General features: G+C 40.3%; 1 protein-coding gene across 1 annotated transcript in view; it reads left to right on the top strand.

Moving 5' to 3' along the window:
• Positions 1-18,815, top strand: part of usp45 (ubiquitin specific peptidase 45) — a 45,066-nt gene that overhangs the window by 23,076 nt on the left and 3,175 nt on the right. Inside the window, exons 9-17 of the mRNA XM_088326452.1 lie at positions 7,067-7,154; positions 12,136-12,217; positions 12,823-12,914; positions 13,033-13,089; positions 13,256-13,375; positions 15,556-16,180; positions 16,303-16,400; positions 17,614-17,700; positions 17,791-17,935. Of these exons, the coding sequence (XP_088182578.1) occupies positions 7,067-7,154; positions 12,136-12,217; positions 12,823-12,914; positions 13,033-13,089; positions 13,256-13,375; positions 15,556-16,180; positions 16,303-16,400; positions 17,614-17,700; positions 17,791-17,935 (1,394 nt within the window). The remainder of the gene's footprint in view (positions 1-7,066; positions 7,155-12,135; positions 12,218-12,822; positions 12,915-13,032; positions 13,090-13,255; positions 13,376-15,555; positions 16,181-16,302; positions 16,401-17,613; positions 17,701-17,790; positions 17,936-18,815) is intronic.

Genomic DNA, 18,815 nt, shown 5'->3' with positions numbered 1-18,815 from the left:
AACACACAATGTTTTGGAGCCATTAATATAATTAAAATTAAGGATCATTTTCCTGCTTTGACTAATTTTTTCAAATTTACTTTTTGTCATCCGTATTGCAATCTCTCTTAAACCATTCCTGTGCTCAATGTCATGCTGCGGCACTGACCACTACTGCAAGCATGAAGAATGTGGCTACTTGGTAAACTAAGAAATATCAAATGGGTTAACATGAAAATCAAGCCAAACCAGTCACAGAACATTTCAATTGTCAAGGGGAGAGCTTAAAAACTATTTCTGCATTGGTGATGTCTCCTGCCAATCCAGTAATATCATCAGCAAAACAGAGGTTAGTGATGTTGTGTCCCCCGATACCGATTGTACCTTCATGTTGGTCCAGCGCTTAGTGATCCTCTCCAGGAAAATGTTGAATTGAGTTGGAGAGAGAATGCAGCCTTGCTCACACCGACTGTGGTTTCAAACCACGCTCCAATGGTACCATTGATCAGTAACGCACTGTTGGCTTTGGCATACAGTTGTTCAGTTGGCGGAACTAGATTCTGGCCCATGTTGTACTTCCGCATGGTGACCCATAAAGCGGCTTGCGATACTCTGTCAAATGCCTTCTTGAAATCAACAAAAAAGTGATAGTTTTTTTCTGGTGTTGTTGAAACTTCTCACTCAGGATGCGCAAATTAAAAGTCTGTTCTGTGGTGCTCCTTCTCTTCCTGAAACCTGCCTGTTCTTTGGCTTGGAAGCTTTCAGCATGTGGTTTCAGTCCGTTCAGTAGGACCTCTAGCATAATTTTACTTGCATGGCTGATGAGACTGATGGTTCTGAAGGTTTCCTTTCTTTGGTAGCATAATTGCTAGCAATCTTGTCTATACAGATGGCCACTGTCCTGTTTGCCAGACCTTTCTGCAAATCTTTGTCAAGATGTCTAGTTTGCTCACCACCATTAGTATGAGTTCTGAGGGGATTTTGTCGATTCCTGGAGACTTTCAGGTCTTCAGCGAGTTAATTAAGAGTTCTGCCTCTACTTTTTCTGATAGGGGAGTTGTCACCGTCTCCTAGGCCAGAACTCTTAAGAACCTCAGGGTCTCCCTGTGTTGGGTGTTTGATGAGTTTGGAGCAGTATTATTTTCATCTATTTATCATGTTTTCTTTAGTTAGCTTATTCTATGCCTCATTCTTTTTTAAAATAGAAATCTAATGTAATATTACCTTCGTCAAGTCAGTCAAATTTGAAAAAGTAACTAGTGTTGCTGAAAAACCAGTATAATGTAACTTGATTTGATCTCAGGCTTTGCACATATTTGATAATGATTTGGTTGCCACAAGCAGGATTGATGTTGCTCACCATTATTCCAAGCGACGCTCACAGACTTTGTGTGATTGCTCAGATCCATATAAGCTACTAGGGAACATTGCCAAGGACCCATGTTAATCGGATCCTTTCAGTGTGGGGGAAGACCGCAAGTTTGGAGTGTATTTTGAGGATGACAGGGTTTAGGCTATTAAGATTTTGTCAAAGAGATGGAAGTAGGGATGTATATTTTGTAATGGTGGAAGCTGAGGACCAGTCATCATTCTGTCCAAGCCAGTTGATGGCTGCGTTTAGTGCAGTCTTCTTGTCTTCATGGGAGCTGCTAAAGGCCCCTTTGATTGCGTGCCAGGAGTGGATCAGAGACTTGCCTTGGAATACCGCTACTCCTGTGGCTCCATTCTTCATACCATTGACATGCAGCCATCAGTAAATGCGTACAAGTCTGTTGGGTCTTGTGCCACAATCATTTTTCTGGCTGCGGCTAGTTGTTTTTTGTTTGCTGCCGCTTCTTCCCGTGTACTCTGTAGTTATAAATGATTTGTTTCTTGTATTCACAAAGCAGAAAAAGAATCCCCTGAAAGTTTTGTGATAATGTTGTACAGTGTTTATTTTAATAAGCAAATGATTTGGTCTCTTCAGATTTGGATTTGTCTAAAAAATACTGTAATATCTATGGTGGCTCCATCTTTGAACATGGTGCAACATTGCTGGCGTTTGGTATTGCGCTTAAGTGCAGGTGGGTGACCAGGATATTTGATGCTGGGTGACTAGATACAAAACCTGTGCAGCTTTGAAATTTATTCTGGTATCGAGTTATTATCAAGCCAAGCGTGTGTGCATTTGTTCTCGTCCGTGCAGACGCATGCACGCGTTTGTGGTCTTACCTTGCGATGTCACCTGGTACCATTTCAGCCCAAAGCTTTTGAGCGGCCCGAGTGCATTCAGACAGTAAGCATTGCTACCACCTGCATGCATTCAAATGTAACTAATTTTATGTTTGGCTAATCTATTTCTTCTTACATGTATTTCAAACAAAGACATTGTGCTTGTGTTTGTTGTGGTCTGGTATGCCGCATTTTTCAACTTTTTAAATCAATAGGTTCTAATGTTGTGGTTGTTCTACATTATTTGGTGCGTAACCAATAAGCAATGGATTTGCATACTTGTGTTCCAATCTTCCAAAAGGGCTTGCTTGAATATAGTCCTTTCTTTTTTCAGGACATGCGCAACAATCACCATCATACTTCAATACTTACAACAAAAATATTATAAGCATTATTAATTTCAAATTAAATGTTTTAAAAGATAAATATTTTCTCTAATATGCATGTTTTAAAAATGGCCAGATGAATTCAGAGACTTGATGCTCGTTCCAGTGCCATGCCGTGTTTTAGCTCAACATACTACGCTGCGGAAATACATTAAAAGATTACTTGCTGCTAAAAATACTGTTCTTAAAATAAAACTACTTAAAATAAAAGTGGAGTAGTTTTAGGATACAGCAAATAGCATCTACAAGTAGCAGAAAAACAAAGTACTGTATTTTGACAACTAAAAGGCACACATAAAAGTCTCAAATTTTCTTTTAATTGTGCCGGCGCCCTATTGTGCAGTGCGCCCTATCTTGCGCCCTTTGTGTGATGTAAAGCGTTGGGAGTAGCTGAGGATACAACGAGGCTGCCGTTTACAGTCTGGAGTTTAATGCTCAATTCCGATTGTGGGGTGAAATCCGATGTTTTTGTTACATGCGACTCATATGCGATCTCCTGTGACTTTTCATCTTCTTTTGTTTGTGACATCACACGCAATGCATTGTTCGCGGAAGTACTCATGGATGCTGATGCAGTAGCGTTTCTAGCAATTTGATTTATTGTACTATCAGAGGCTAAACATAATTGTCCCCCCAAATAGTAATTTAATCAGAAACCTCACTTTCCCTCCATTGAATACTTTCCATGTTTTTCGGCTGCTATGATGTGTTGATCTTTACGCTACGCTACTCAAACACAAAAGGAATAAAGTTGAATTTCAAGATTATGTTTCTTGGATTCCTTAACCGCAACTTTGTACAGCTCAACTGCTGATGGTTTACCGATTTTACTTGTTTTTTATGTATAAAACTTTGGAGAAATGGAAGGTTTTCAATTTGACCAATTTTAACAGTTATTTGTCGGGTCCAGTGTCGCACACTTTTTTGTTTGTTACATGGGCTTTATGGCTGATGCCTAGCATTGCATTTCCATGGTCTGGATTTTCCTCCCCAGTTTGCTGTGAGAATTCATCTTTTGCATGCGTAGATGAAGACAAGTAACCAGCGCTTTAATGAGAAAATCTTTGATTTCACTACAATGTTTTTATCACTGTGGGGGATCCACGTGAAGGATTCCGTCCCCCTTGCGCAGCGCAGCACGTGTTAGTGCTCCTCGCACGCCAGCAGAGTCAGCCAAAATCACCACTCCTTCTCCTTAGAGCTCTCAAATAATATATGAACATTTAGGTTTTCTGTAGGCTCAGTCCCTCAAATCAAGTTAATTGGACAGGGTCTTGTTTAATACCCACAGGCCCAGGTCGGGCTGGGTATCTTAGAACCCGATCTTGCCTCTCGTCAGGTGCCGATTCTTTTGAGGTCAAGTAAAAACCGGATAGGCAGCACTGCGGCGCAGTGGTAAGCGCGTGTGCGGCACAGTTCTGAGGTCATGAGATCGGACCTCCAGTGTGGAGTTTGCATGTTCTCCCTGTGCTTGCGTGGGTTTCCTCCGGGCACTTTGGTTTCCTCCCACATTCCAAAAACATGCATAGCAGGTTAATTGGCCGGTCCAAATTGTCCCTAGGTGTAAATGAGCGAGCAAATTGTCCCTTTGTGCCCTGCAACTGGCTGGCAACCAGTTCAGGGTGTCCCCTGCCCACTGCCCGAAGACAGCTGAGATGAGGATAAGCAGTGCAGATAATGGATCGATGGATAAAAACCTGATCACACCTAGTTTGGAACTTCTAACCACATTTTTGGGAAAATGACTCTCCACAGTATTTGTTCAGTTCTTTTTCAAAAGATATGATCCTTTTACGGGACGTGATTTTTTTTTTTTTTTTTACTTTTTGCCACTGAAACTATTTTTCAACAAAACATTTTAACATTGCTCTCCCAATAAGCATTTATCAGTACAGTTGGCTATGACCAGAAACATGTTCACCAGAAACATGTTCAGTTTTTTTTAATTAATGCAGAAATTGGCATGTGTGCTTTTTCAACAAGTTTAGAGGCCTGGTCAAAACTGTTTCCTTGTCATCTTATTTTGACAACTGCTTTTTGATCTACAGTTGTGTTTGTAAGTATATGTTTAAATAACAGGAAACTTAGCAATTTGATGTTGCATCTCCAAAATTGAGAGTTTATGTCTTCATGTTAAGGTTATTTAGTTTATTTACGGGTGCATGTTGCTTATACGTGTATGTTCAGGGTATAAGCTTGTGTGGCCTTGTGTCTGGTACTAACTCATCCGTTTATTAATTGCGTTAGCACCGCAGCTGTTTGCATTGGCCAGATTGAGATCAACGCTACAGGGCCCTTCTGCTTCCCTCCACTGGGACAAGCTTCCAGACCTCCTCGTTCCCACTAAGTCCAAGCATTTTAACTTGTATTTTCCCTCCTTTTTTAACATTGTGTTTCCCCTTTCTCACTATGTCTCGCTAGTAATCGTCATTCTTCCGGTGTGAGTACACTCATTAGAAAGAAGGATAATAAAACAAGAGGTGAACATTTTCTGGCAGTCTATTTCGTATAACGTCTTGCAAATAAATGACATATGTGCCCTCCACCTAGTTTTACCCTCCACCCGCCTTTCTCTTGTGAGTAGGGACTATTATAATTTCTGCATTAAAGGGTGGGGGCAGTAGACCTAAGGCAACTCTAGACCTCCTACTAGTGACCTGTGCAAAGGGCAGGTTGTTGGCGCTCCAAGAAGGCATCATACAAATAGGACTGTCAGGCATTCGGGATTACTTCACCATGATAATTTACCCACAAACCCTACCCAACCTTGTACAGTTATTCTCTGAAAGTGTTTCTTCTCACTTTGTGTCATGCCCATGAAGCTAATCTGTCCTGTGGTAATGTGGCTATTTCAAGCCAACAGGTTGCTTTGGCTCTGTCCTTTGCTGCGCATCTGCCCATGACATCTGTCCCCATTTCCCACATCTGTTCCCTGTGGACAGCCAAAGGACGAAAGCAAAAACAGCCTTTTCCTCTTCATATACTGTACATCGCATACAATAATGCTGTTTTAAATATCTGCGTTTAAATATCGTTACTTTCCGGAAGAAGTAGTTAGTACCGATAACTAATTACTTTTTTAAAGTAACATGCCCAACCCTGGTGTCCAGCATTAAAAAAAAATAATCAACATGCATCCTAAATATGGTATGCCAAAAGTAGTTCATCTGTTCACAAATTAATTCATTCACATATCCATCCTTTCATTTGCTGGGGTGCTGGTGCCCATCCCAGGTGATTTAGGGTAGGGGACATTCTGGACTGGTTCCATGCCAATTGGCACACAAAGACAGACAACTATTCACACATGCACTCACACCAAGGGAGAATTTGGACAAACCAATCCACTTGCCATGCATTGTTTTGGGACGTGGGGAAACAGGAGTACAAAGAGAAAAAGCATGGGAAAAACATAAATTCAACACCGGTAGGCTGATAGCTGAACACAGTAACTACTCATACACTGTTTTTCGCCTAAGTAGTTGTACATTTTAAATGGGAAGGGCTGATACCACATTTCCTCAGACAAATATTATGTTAACTCAACTTTTAACTAGTCACCAATACTGACAAAAAGTACAGATACCACAAAGCCTTTGATTAAATATTTGTCCTGCTAAAACACCTGTCTGTCAAGTATCTAGACTGCTGATTATTATTTTAATATTGTTCAAATGTTTAGTTTTGGGTCCATTCACAGTCATAAGTACCCGTGCTTTGGTATAAGGCCTAGCTTAGATCCCCATTGTGATTAGCATACTAGAATATCATGGAGGTGAGGTGCAGTGTAAGTTGTGTACAGTAGCAAATCTGCAGCCTGAAATACAAGTGCTACTTCTTTACTTCAGACCGAATGTCAAACAACGGATTGACTCATGTTCCTGGGATTCTTCAAGTAACGATGCCCCCATGATTTTACGCCTGCATCACCGTGATTTCTAATTGCATAATGCCTTAATCTTGGGTGCATCATGTTAGGTGGAACTAACAGGGAATTGCCCCCCTTTGGTTTCTACATTGTACCTTTTTTAAAAGTTGTAGGGTATGATTTCGGAGGAGATTCAAGCTCGCGGGGGAGAAGCATCAAGGTACTTTTGAAGCCCATCCCATCAATAAAGTTTCACAATGGGTCTGTTTAAAAGATCATCAACTTTCAGAGGCTCTCTCTCTTCCACATAAATGACACACTAGCTACTCGCAGCAACAATTAAGCTCCTGAAAACAAACGACCAAGTGCGCATCACCATCACTGTTCCCAGATAGCAGCGTCCAGTATCACTGCTCCCCAACCATTAACCATTTGAGCACAAGACAAAACTATACATCTCCGTTTTTGTGTTTTGAGGTGTCTGAGATTGGGTTCTGACTTGGTGAAATTAAATAGATGAAACGACGTAGAGCTGTTTTGAAGTTGGACTTTCCGTTGTTCCACATAATATGTATAAAAACAATTCCAGAATCTCATTGTGTTTTTTTTTGTGCGTATTTAGGTCTTCACGCTTCAAGGGGTATCAACAACAAGACAGCCAGGAGCTTCTTCACTATTTGCTGGATTCAATACGTGTAGAGGAAACTAAAGTGAGTAACCCCCTTTCTTCACAATGGTCTGAAGTTTGCATGAGGCCGTATTTAATATACTATTTACATTTGTTTAATTGAAGAAAAGCCTCAGTGAATGACTGTTCTTACATGTAGGCAATAACCCGAATTTGCGTATGAAAAGTGAATACGGTCTTATTCGTTTTACGTTACCACATTCATAATCCAAATTTTTGTGCATATGAAATGAAATGATCTGCATTTATATAGTGCTTTTCAAGTCAATGAAGACTTCCCAAAGCGCTTTACAATGTGCTTCACATTTACCCATTCACACTCACTCACACATCAATAGCGGCCGTGCAGCCATACAAGGCGCCAACCTGCTTATTGGGGGCATTAGGGGTTCAAAATATAATTACACTGCTGTTCAAAATAATAGCAGTGCAATGTGACTAACCAGAATGTCCCTGTTTTTAGTACATTTTTATTGTTTCATGCAAGACAAGTTACCAGTAGTTGCAGTAGATTCTCAGAAAACAAATAAGACCCAGCATTCATGCCGCAAAGGCTGTGCAATTATACAAATGGTTCAAAGGGGTGTGTTAAAAAAATAGGTGCGTGGCAACCAATCTCTGAGTTCAACAATTTTGGGGAAGAAAAAAACAATTGTGAATTGAGTGGTGCCTGTTTAAGGACGAAAAGGCCAGCACAGGTTGAACATGCATTTGAGGAAAGTGGATCACTGAAGACACTGCTCTTAAGAACGGCGTTCTTCTGTTAGAAAGTTGATTAGAGAGGGAAGAACCCATAAGGGGTGCAAAAATGTGTTGACTATTCAGCTAAAATGACCTCCAATGCCTCAAAATGGGTAGAAAAAAACAGACACGTAGAAGAAAATGGAAGACAATTATCAAAATGGACCGCAGATAACCAAAATGGGAAAGGCTCAGCCAATGATCAGCTCCAGGACAATGAAACACAGTCTTCCGTTACCTGTAAGTGCTGTGACAGAAGACGTCGGTGTGAAGCAAATTAATTTCCTAAAATCATACGCAAAGACCCTCTGTTTAAAAAAAGGCATGTGCCGAAGAGGTTACAATTTGCCAAAGAATAGACAAATCAACTGGGCTAAAGAAAAATGGAGGAACATTTTGTGGACTGATTAAAGTAAAATTGTGCTTTTTGGGTCCAGGGGTCGGAGACCATGTGTGAGACGAGCCCCAAACTCTGAATTCAAACCTTAATACACATTGAAAACAGTGAATCATGGTAGTGCAAGTATTATGGTCTGGGCATGTTTTTCCTACTCTGGTGTTGGGCCCATATCTCGCATACAAGGGATCATGGATCAGTTCAAGGACATGCCCTTGAAATGGGTTTTTCAACAAGATAATGACCCCGGACACACCAGTAGACGAGCTTAGTCTTGGTTCCAAACCAATAAAATTAATGTTATAGAGTGGCCTGCCCAATCTCCAGATCTCAATCCAATCGAGAACTTGTGGGGTGATATCAAAAGTGCTGTTTGTGAAGCAAAACCACTAAATGTAAAGGAATTGTGGAACGTTGTTAAGCAATCTTGTAGTGAATTGACAACTGAAAGGTGCCAAATGTTGGTCGATTATATGCCGCATAGACGCGAAGCAGTTGTAATTAACTGGTCATGCAACTAAATACTAGGATTGCTGAATCCTACATTTTTGGGGGGAGTTTGTATAGTCAACAGCAGACACTGCTATTTTTTTTTAACACACCCCCTTTGAACTTTTTGTCCAATTGCACAGCCTTCGGAGAACGATAATTATGAATGTTGAGGTTGTTTTTTTTTCTGAGAATCTATTGCACCTACTAGTAACTTGTCTGCCATGTAACAATAAAAAATATACTTTAAGCTGAGCTATTCTGGTTAGCCACGTTGGACTGCTATTATTTTGACCAGCACTGTATACAGGACTGTCTCAGAAAATTAGAATATTGTGATAAAGTTCTTTATTTTCTGTAATGCAATTAAAAAACAAAAATGTCATACATTCTGGATTCATTACACATCAACTGAACTATTTCAAGCCTTTTATTATTTTAATATTGCTGAATTTGGCTTACAGCTTAAGAAAACTCAAAAATCCTATCTCAAAATATTAGAATATCATGAAAAAGTATACAAGTAGGCTATTCAACTAATCACCTGAATCATCTAATTAACTCGAAACACCTTGCGAGGGTTTCCTGAGCCTTAAAAACACTCAGCTTGGTTCAGTAAACTAAATCACAAGTATGGGGAAGACTGCTGATCTGACTGCTGTCCAGAGGACCATCATTGATACCCTCCATCAGGAGGGTAAGACACAAAAAGAAATTTCTCAAAGAGCAGGCTGTTCACAGAGTGCAGTTTCAAAGCATATCCACAAAAAGTCTGTTGGAAGGGAAAAATGTGGCCGGAAACGCTGCACAACCCAGAGAGATGACCGCAGCCTTAACAAAATTGTGAAGAAGAGCCGCTTCCAGAATTTGGGGGAGCTTCAAAGACAGTGGGCTGAAGCTGGAGTCCAGGTATCAAAAGCCACAGTTCACAGACGTGTCCGGGAAATGGGCTACAATAGCCGTATTCCCATGGTCAAGCCACTTCTGAACTCAAGACAACGGAAGAAGCGTCTGACTTGGGCTATGGAGAAGAAGCACTGGACAGTTGCAGAGTGGTCCAAAGTCCTCTTTTCAGACGAAAGCAAGTTTTGCATTTCATTTGGAAGTCAAGGCGCCAGAGTCTGGAGAAAGGCTGGAGAGGAGCAAAATCCAAGTTGCTTGAAATCCAGTGTGAAGTTCCCACAGTCAGCAATGGTTTGGGGAGCCATGTCAGCTGCTGGTGTTGGTCCACTGTGTTTCATCAAGTCCAGAGTAAATGCAACTGTGTACCAAGAGATTTTAGAGCACTACATGCTTCCATCTGCTGAAAAGCTCTATGGAGATGAGGATTTCATTTTCCAGCATGATCTGGCACCTGCCCACAGTGCCAAAACCACCAGTAACTGGTGCACTGACCATGGCATCACTGTCCTTGATTGGCCTGCTAATTCCCCTGACCTGAACCCCATCGAGAATTTGTGGGGTATAGTTAAGAAGAAGATGAACGACACCAGACCTAAAAATGCAAATGAGCTGAAGGCCGCTATCGAAGCATCCTGGGCACCAATAACACCTCAGCAATGCCACAGGCTGATTGCCTCCATGCCACGCCGGATTGATGCAGTAATCCGTGCAAAAGGATTCCCAACCAAGTACTGAGTGCATCAATGGACATTTTCAAATGTTTGATTTAGTTTTGCTGTTATAAAATTATTTTTTTACTTGGTCTGAGGAAGTATTCTAATATTTTGAGATAGGATTTTTGAGTTTTTTTCAGCTGTAAGCCAAAATCAGCAATATTCAAATAATAAAAGGCTTGAAATAGTTCAGTTGATGTGTAATGAATCCAGAATGTATGACATTTTTGTTTTTTTAATTGCATTACAGAAAATAAAGAACTTTATCACAATATTCTAATTTTCTGAGATAGTCCTGTAGATGACCCAAAGCTGCTCTTCAGCAGGCTGAGATGTCCCTGTTGCCCCACCAGTGGCTATGTGAACCTAGCGGGGGAAGTAAGCGGGTGTGTTTAGTGGCCAGCCGCAGGCTCCTCAGTCTGGGCTCCTATTCAAACTTGTGAACATTTGCAGTTGTGCCACTTGAGGGACTTGCAAGTGGCATAACCAACATCATTGTGTGATCTTGGGAAACCCACAGCTGCTGAATGAACTCAGGGGCTGCCCCATTGTGCTTGAGGGTCACCCATCACCCCCCTCCCTACACACGCACACACGCTCATCAGCCATTTTCCAATTTAATCAAGGACACATAGAGGATGAGGTTCAGCCTTTATACGTGTAATCAAATGCATTTAATCATCCAGGCGTGTTCACAAATACAGTGGCACAAGCTAATTTTGTGCATTTGAAAAAAAATAACCTGAATTTGAAGGTAATTTTATTGCTCAGGGTAAAAAATAGACCTTTTTTCAGAAATGAGTAATCCATGTGTTTTTGGTGGCTTTTGTACTTATAAATCAAACTTAGATGTACTCCACTCACACATTGTTTCTTTATTAATTCATGTTGCCGTGTGTGTGTGTAGCTCAATCCGAGAAGGACATGGGTGTGACCATCCTTTTAGAGGCCCTAAGTGTTTGTGTTCATTGGCTATTAGTATCAGGGAGCAAAATATGCTAATCTGGCCTCAGTCAATTATCAGCAATTAACTGAGATGGTAGTTATTACTCTCTCAGGGCATGGACTGTCCTTCTTCGCCCCATCTTATTTTGGTTTCCACTCCTACACCCTTTTACCAGCAACCTTTCACCCCCCGGCAAACCCACCCTTTCCTTACCCTTCTGGGACAGTGCATGCTGTTATTTTGTTGAGGAAGGGTGGGGGGATACTGGTAATTAATTAGTAGAGCTTCAGTCTGTCTCACTGTGCTGACTGAGTGGGGCGATCGCCTGGCTGGACTAGGATTAACAAGGTTTTTTGACCTAAATAGCCGGTCCAGTGCGTGGGTCCTGGGACAATGGGGGTGACTGGTCTCAAATACAGACACAGACCATGGCCAATTATGTATTGATTGGTGCTTTACTGTGGCTGTGCCCCTTCACAGCTCTTTCACCAACAACTCACTGACCATGTCACCTTTAATCAGAGAGCCCCGTTAAAGAGTTTTCACACACAAACATGCATACACGCACACATACAACAGCCACACACATTTTGGATAATAAGAAGAGCCCTCGCTTAACAGTTTCCGACAAGGACAAAAAATATTTTTCTAATGATGTTTATATGAAACGAACCTGTCAGGCCTTTTGGAAGGAAGATGATGTTTTTGTAATGGGTGTAATTAACAGATTGTTAAGAAACGCAAACTGAATTCCCCTTGGGATTTTGATGGACAAATGTGTATTTTACATTTTTAAAGATTTTTTTTTTTACAGAGGGTCAAAGCAGGGATCCTAAGGGCTTTCAACAATCCCACCGAGAAGACGGCAAATGAGGAAACAAGGCGCCAAGTTAAAGGTTTATAATGCTGTACCAATCTAGCTGGACAGGTGTCATTGTGACATCTTGTGGCCTTATGGGGAAATGCTTTCACTAAGTAGATACAAGATGCCTCCACTGTAGATAAGGCATAAGAAATCCAGCCTGAGCCCAACCAATTAACTTAAATTTCAGGACCAAGCCCAGGAAAAAAAAAATCAACATTTAATTTTTGGGGGCTCAGAAGAAGGAGAGTTGATTTCTGGTAACAAATTAAAGGCTGTATTTTGGAATCTTTGTTAAACAAGACTTTATAAACATATTTTATATTTCTGTGACGGAGGGGATGTGTCCCCACGTATATTGAGCAATCATTGTTTTGCCCTCGCCAAAATTATGTGATCACTTAAGAAAAAGTGCTATGTCCCCTCAAATGCCAAGATCATACCTATTTCCATGCTTGCCTCCCAAGTAAATCTCCAAACCATACTTGCAGATGACGTAAATCTGAGAATTTTGATTTTGAAAGGTTGAGATCTCCAATAGCTGGTTGTCTGGGTTCCATGTGGCATATTAACCAAATTGTCATTTATAATCTTTCATCGATAGTGTTAAATTAATTAAACATTGTCTCATCTCACCAGCATTTGGGAAGGAAGGTGTTAAGATGAACTTTGTCGACCGGATATTTGTTGGTGAGCTGACCAACACCATTATGTGTGAAGAGTGCGAACATGTAAGTGTGGCCTGGAAAACGTGATGAACCATTCATACTGTATTAGTTTTTGGGGGGGAGCAATTTTACGTTTTGCCGATTTTTGTAACATTGGTCCACATACTGATTTGTCTTTCAGATTTCGACAGTTAAGGAAGCTTTTATAGACATTTCTTTGCCCATCATCGAGGAAAGGGTAAGATTTTGAAAATTTTAAGAGCTCAGTGGATATTAATGATTGATATTTTAAAACCCATTTATTGCCAGCCTACTAAAAATATTATTGAAGTCTATTGCCATCAATATATTTTTTAGGGCTGACGAATCAAAACTTTGTACCAATTATGTTTTTCACCATGCAGGCATCAAAACCATCTAACAGTGTCAGGCCAACAAAGGGAATTCGGGAGCAGGATGCCAAGACCGTTGTCCTTTCCACTACAAACTCGGACCGCATGACCACAAGGAAACTAAATGGGCAGGTGAGTCACTGATGATTTTATTACAAGATTCAAATTAAAAGAATGAAAGTAGCAAAAGAACTGGTGGTGGACTTCCGCAAACAAAAACTACACCCCCCAACAATGGTGAACATTCAGGGAACGGATATCGAGAGGGTGACATCCTCCAATTACTTGCTCGTTTACCTGAATGATAAACTGGACTGGACCCATAACACAACTGCTCTGTACAAAAAAAGGGCAGAGCTGCTTCGGAGGCTGAGGTCTTTTGGAGTGCATGGGGCACTCCTGAAGAACTTGTATGACATCGTGGTGGCATAAGCCAGCTTCTACAGAGTGGTCTGCTGTGGGAGCAGCATTTCGATGGCTGACAGAAAAAGACTGGACAGTCTGATCAAGAAGGCTAGCTCTGTCCTGGGATGTAATCTTGAATCAGTGGAGGTAGTAGGGGAGAGGAGGATGATGGCTAAGCTGTCATCCACGACTAGAAACATCTCCAATCCCCTGCAGGACACCGTATCTGCTCTGGAGAGCTCCTTCAGTGACAGGCTGCTTCACCCCAAGTGTGTGAAGGAGTGGTTCCTCTCCGTTCTTCTTTCCTGCAGCCGTCAGACTATATAATAAGCAGTGCTCCCGACTGCACACCCTCTACAACTTTGCATATTTGCACATTACTGGCCACTTTTACTATTTTGCACACCTGCCATTGGAAATATTCTGGTTTTTATTCTTTTTATTTCTAAATACATGTTGATACTGTTCATATTCTAGCTGTTATTCATCATTCACTGTCTTACTGCTGTAACAAAAGAAATTTCCCCATTGTGGGACGAATAAAGTATTATCATCTCTTATCTCAAAATGTCCTGAATTGTTGACTATTACAACTCTGACAGCCATTTTCCCCCCAAAAAAGGATTACAAGTGCCAGCTACATTTGAGCATTTGGACTTATTTTTTAAGACCCTAACATTTTTTTGTGGATGATATGAACACTGAAACTACAAGATAAAAGCTAGGACCCTAAGCTTTCACGGCGAGGGAAAAACGTTTTTTATAACCTTTTCGATTTTGGTTTTAGTTTACTGCAGTAGAATATATGTTGGTTTTGCAGCAGATAGCCAAGGTGCTTTTTTGCCTATTTTATTCATTAGAAATGCATGCCTAAAGGTAGCATACTATGCCCAGGTGGCCCCTGATGCCTATGTGTTATCAATGGCACTCATCGTTATTTTTTGTTAATGATTCATGTAGTACTTTACCTCCAAATATTTTCTCCTTCTAAATGTTCTCCTACTTTGATATTTATAAGTGAATGTCATATCAATGAATGGTATTGTTTGATACTCTTGTTAAAGGAGGTGTACAGAATTCAGCATTTTTTGTCATTATTGCCGCCTCTGTCAGCATGTTCATGTTGCACATGCAATTACGTGTAAGTTGACAGACCAGAGACTGATGGAAGATTAACACCAAATTAGGCTGTTGGACAGGATGTGTGAGCACAAAAATGATGCCTTATGAAGGATTTGCATCATAAATAAATGCAACACGGAGACTGGATTGCCGAACCAAACATGTATTGATCTGGTAAATTATTGAAGGGTTACCTGATGAAATTTTGGATAATTGTGGTTATGTTCTGGCAATTGGATAGTTGCCAGAATCCTGATACCTGATTTTACAAGGCTAGTTGGAATTAGGCGTGGGCAGTTATGAATTACCTCCTCCCAAAAATAAGGCATTTGCCGTTCTTTTTATGAAATCTTTTTTTTTGGGTCACTTTTGCTCGTTAAAGTAAAGTAAAATGTACTCAAAGCAGGCCTCTTTTAATTTTCAACATTTTCCATGATTGTTGTAAGTTTGCTAAGCTATCAAAATGAAACGGGAAAAAAAAAAACACGTGACATGTTCTGCCGCAAACAGCGTGGTAAAAAGTTCGATGAAAACAGATAAGCACGTCAGGAGAAAAAAGCATAAGGGCTCTTCGAACTCAATTGAAAATTGTTAACACATACCTAATAGAAGAAATATTTAACTTTCTACTTTTTAAAGACACCTCAAATGATGCACCTCACCTTTTAAGGTGAATATATTAGAAAAAATTCCATACCTGTTTAATGCAGAAGTTTTCTAGTGCGTACATTAAGAACTGACATTGTTTTCTATCTAGAGAACTAACCTTATTGTTTTTCTTACAGAAACATTCACGGAAGACTTCCAGTTCTGCCGATGGCAAGTGGGCGGATTGCAGTGTGGAACAACCCGAAGTAGAGGAAATTACGAGTGGACCCGACCGTTGTGTCTCTGCGCAAAAGATAACCCCTTGTGGAAGCCTCTCAGACAGTAGTGAGAGAGGCAATGGTCTTCAGGACAGCAGTAATGATGCTGACAGTGAAGCCTCCGAAAACGAGTTGACCTGCTTAACTCATGTCCAGTACTACCCCACGTCGGCTGTAAATTCATCTGGCGCATCCGTTTCTACGTCATTTTCCTCTTCCAAGCAAGGCGACACTATCGAGCCACTTGTAAGCTGTTTGTCGAAAGTCAGCCTTGGTATTTGTTCAGGTGACAGTTCCCTACCTTTGCAAGGTTCTTTAGACGAAGCAGAGGGAAACAAGTACCAAGATAAGATCCACCATCATTACCGTCAGCGGGCTTTCCGAGCGCTCTCCCAAAATTATAATCCCAACTCAAAGGAGTGCTCCATTCAGTCATGTCTCCACCAGTTTACCTCTGTGGAACTGCTAATGGGTAACAACAGGTTACTTTGCGAGAGCTGCACTGAACGCAGACAGAAGCCCACTCGGAAGAGCAGCTCAACAGGTTACATGTTACTTTTACCTTTTAAATATTTTTAAATGTTTTTTAGCAAAAAAAAAAAAATCAGCTGAAATAATTTCTTACCTTGATCCTCACTTTTTGGGGTGTTTGCTTTTATGCTCTAGATAAAAAAGTGGATAAGGTCTACACCTGTGCAAGGAAACAAATGCTTATTTCCTCACTCCCTCCTGTCCTCACATTGCATTTGAAACGCTTCCACCAGGTTTGTCCACTTTATTTTGATATACCTTAATTTCTGGACCTTTAGGCGCACCCAAAGACCCTAAATTGACCAGAAATCTGAAAGTGCACCTTATTACTAGATTTCCCTTACATACCACAAAATACAATACAGAGGACTTACAAAAAGGCTTTGGATTTAATCTCCTCATAGCACTATTTAGAAAACAGAGAAAACAGAAAGTCGTTTTGAAAGATAAAAATAAATGTACACGTGTACATCAACTACGCCAATGATTTTTTCCTCTGTGATCCTTTTTTGCCGTTCATTTATCTTTCAGGACAATTTTCTGTTTTATCCATTCTCTAAAAAATTTTCCTGGTGTGACGAATATGCGTGGTAAATAAATTATTCTAACAAACAATTTATTGACCAACTGAATTAAAGAGCTGAGTTTATTCTTTTCAAAACTCGTATCTCTTTTTTGGAGCACCATATACGTTTTTAGATCATTATGTCAGGAAAACGGATGAAAAACCTTGCTTAGTTATTCTGAAGGATGGCTACACACACTTCAGGTGTATTCTTTTTACCGTTTTGACATTTTCTATACCCTGTGGTGGAGTGGTCACAGCAACCTTTGATGCGCAAATGAAGCCAACGACCACGTCCCCAACCTCACATTCCAGCAATATCAGTCAGATAACATATCTATGTGATTGACTTCAAGCACAATATTCACCTCACAAGTTTTGACATTGTTTGATCATTTTCTGACATTGCAACATGTTCTAGATTCTGACCAAACGTTATATACTCTACATTGGCATCGTGAGTAAAAATAATGTGACGGTGAGATAAGGTCCAATGCCTTTTTGTATGCCCTCTGTATAGTAGTATGGTTTTGACAAGGGGTTCTATTCTTGTTGCTTAGAATGTTTTGCAATTTTGGTCAGCGATTATTTTCGATTGATCAGTTATCGCACTAACATACACCACTAGTGTGTAAAATGTGTATAAATATGGTTGCTCTTACTGTAGTTTCAATTCCGTGAGCCTTATTGTCCAGTGCGCCTGATATATGCAAAAAAAAAAGACAAAATAGTTTTTATTGTCAGTGCGACTTATAAATTCTGGTGCGCCATTAACTGCTGAAAATACAGTGTGTGTATATTTTAAAGTATCACAAATCTATTTCATATTATGTACATTGAACAGTGTATAATGTCTATCTACTTTCATTTTATTTTTAAAGGCTGGAATGACTCTACGAAAGGTGAACCGCCATGTCGATTTTCCTCTGGTTTTAGATGTGGCACCATTTTGTTTGGCGTCATGCAAGGTAGAAATATGTTTAAAAATAGGACCATTGGCATTAAGCACCACACTTTTCTTGTTTTTCTTACTGTCATTTGTTTTTCCTCAACCTCAGAAGAACCCGGGGCATGGTGACCGCCTCCTTTACAGTCTGTATGGCATTGTAGAACACAGTGGCTCAATGCGCAGTGGTCACTACACAGCCTATGTGAAAGTCCGCGCTCCTCAGAAGAGAACAGAACATCACAGGAACTTATCAGGTCAGGTTTAAGCAGTCGCTTTTCCAAAACTCTTCAAATCACATTTTACAGTATTTTCAGGCCTTGTATTTTCCGGGCTATAAGGCGCACCTTGGCCAGAAATTTTAAAGTGTGCCTTATATACAGTGCTGTGAAAATGTATTTTCCCCCTACGTGATTTGAGTGTTTTTGCATATGTATATTTCACTAAGGTTTCAGATCATCAAAACAACTTAAATATAAAAAAGATACAACCCAAGGAATTACAAAATGCAGTTTATGAACGCAAATTCCATTTATTAATGCACCCAAAAAAGTCAAAACTTATCTAGCCTGATGTGAAAAAGTAATTGATCCCTGAACACAATATTAATTTGGGCCACTTTTGGCAGCGATAACAGAAATCAAACGTTTACGATAATTGGTAATGAGTTAAGGTCACACCAATGCATCTCAGTTGGATTTATATCCGGACTTTGACATGGACACTGTGGAACCTTCATTTTGTTTTATTTTTTGAGCCATTCAGAGGTGGACTTGCTGGTCTGATTCGGATCGTTGTCCTGTTGCATGATCCAAAAGAACTTGAGATTATTATTGCGTCAACGACAGCAAATTGTCCTGGTCCTGAGGCAGCAAAGCAGCCCCAGACCATCACACTGCCACTACCATCCCTCACTGTTGGCATCATGTTCTTTTTGTCAAATACTGTGCCATTTTTACGGCAGAAATAAAAAGCTATGCACATTCCAAATAGTTAAATTTTTGACTCATCGGTCTACACAATGTTTCTCCAAATACTTTTTCAGATGGGGCCAGATAGGTCTAGATTTGTTTTTGTGCCTTGATAAATGGAATCAATATTTTAAAACTGCATTTTGTATTTCCTTGGGTTGTCTTT

This window comes from Urocampus carinirostris, chromosome 2, assembly GCF_059441175.1.
Source record: "Urocampus carinirostris isolate Australia breed hairy pipefish chromosome 2, RoL_Ucar_1.0, whole genome shotgun sequence".
Taxonomy (NCBI): Eukaryota; Metazoa; Chordata; class Actinopteri; order Syngnathiformes; family Syngnathidae; genus Urocampus; species Urocampus carinirostris.
Note: the sequence above shows the minus strand (reverse complement) of the source record. Positions and strands in the feature narration are given on the sequence as shown.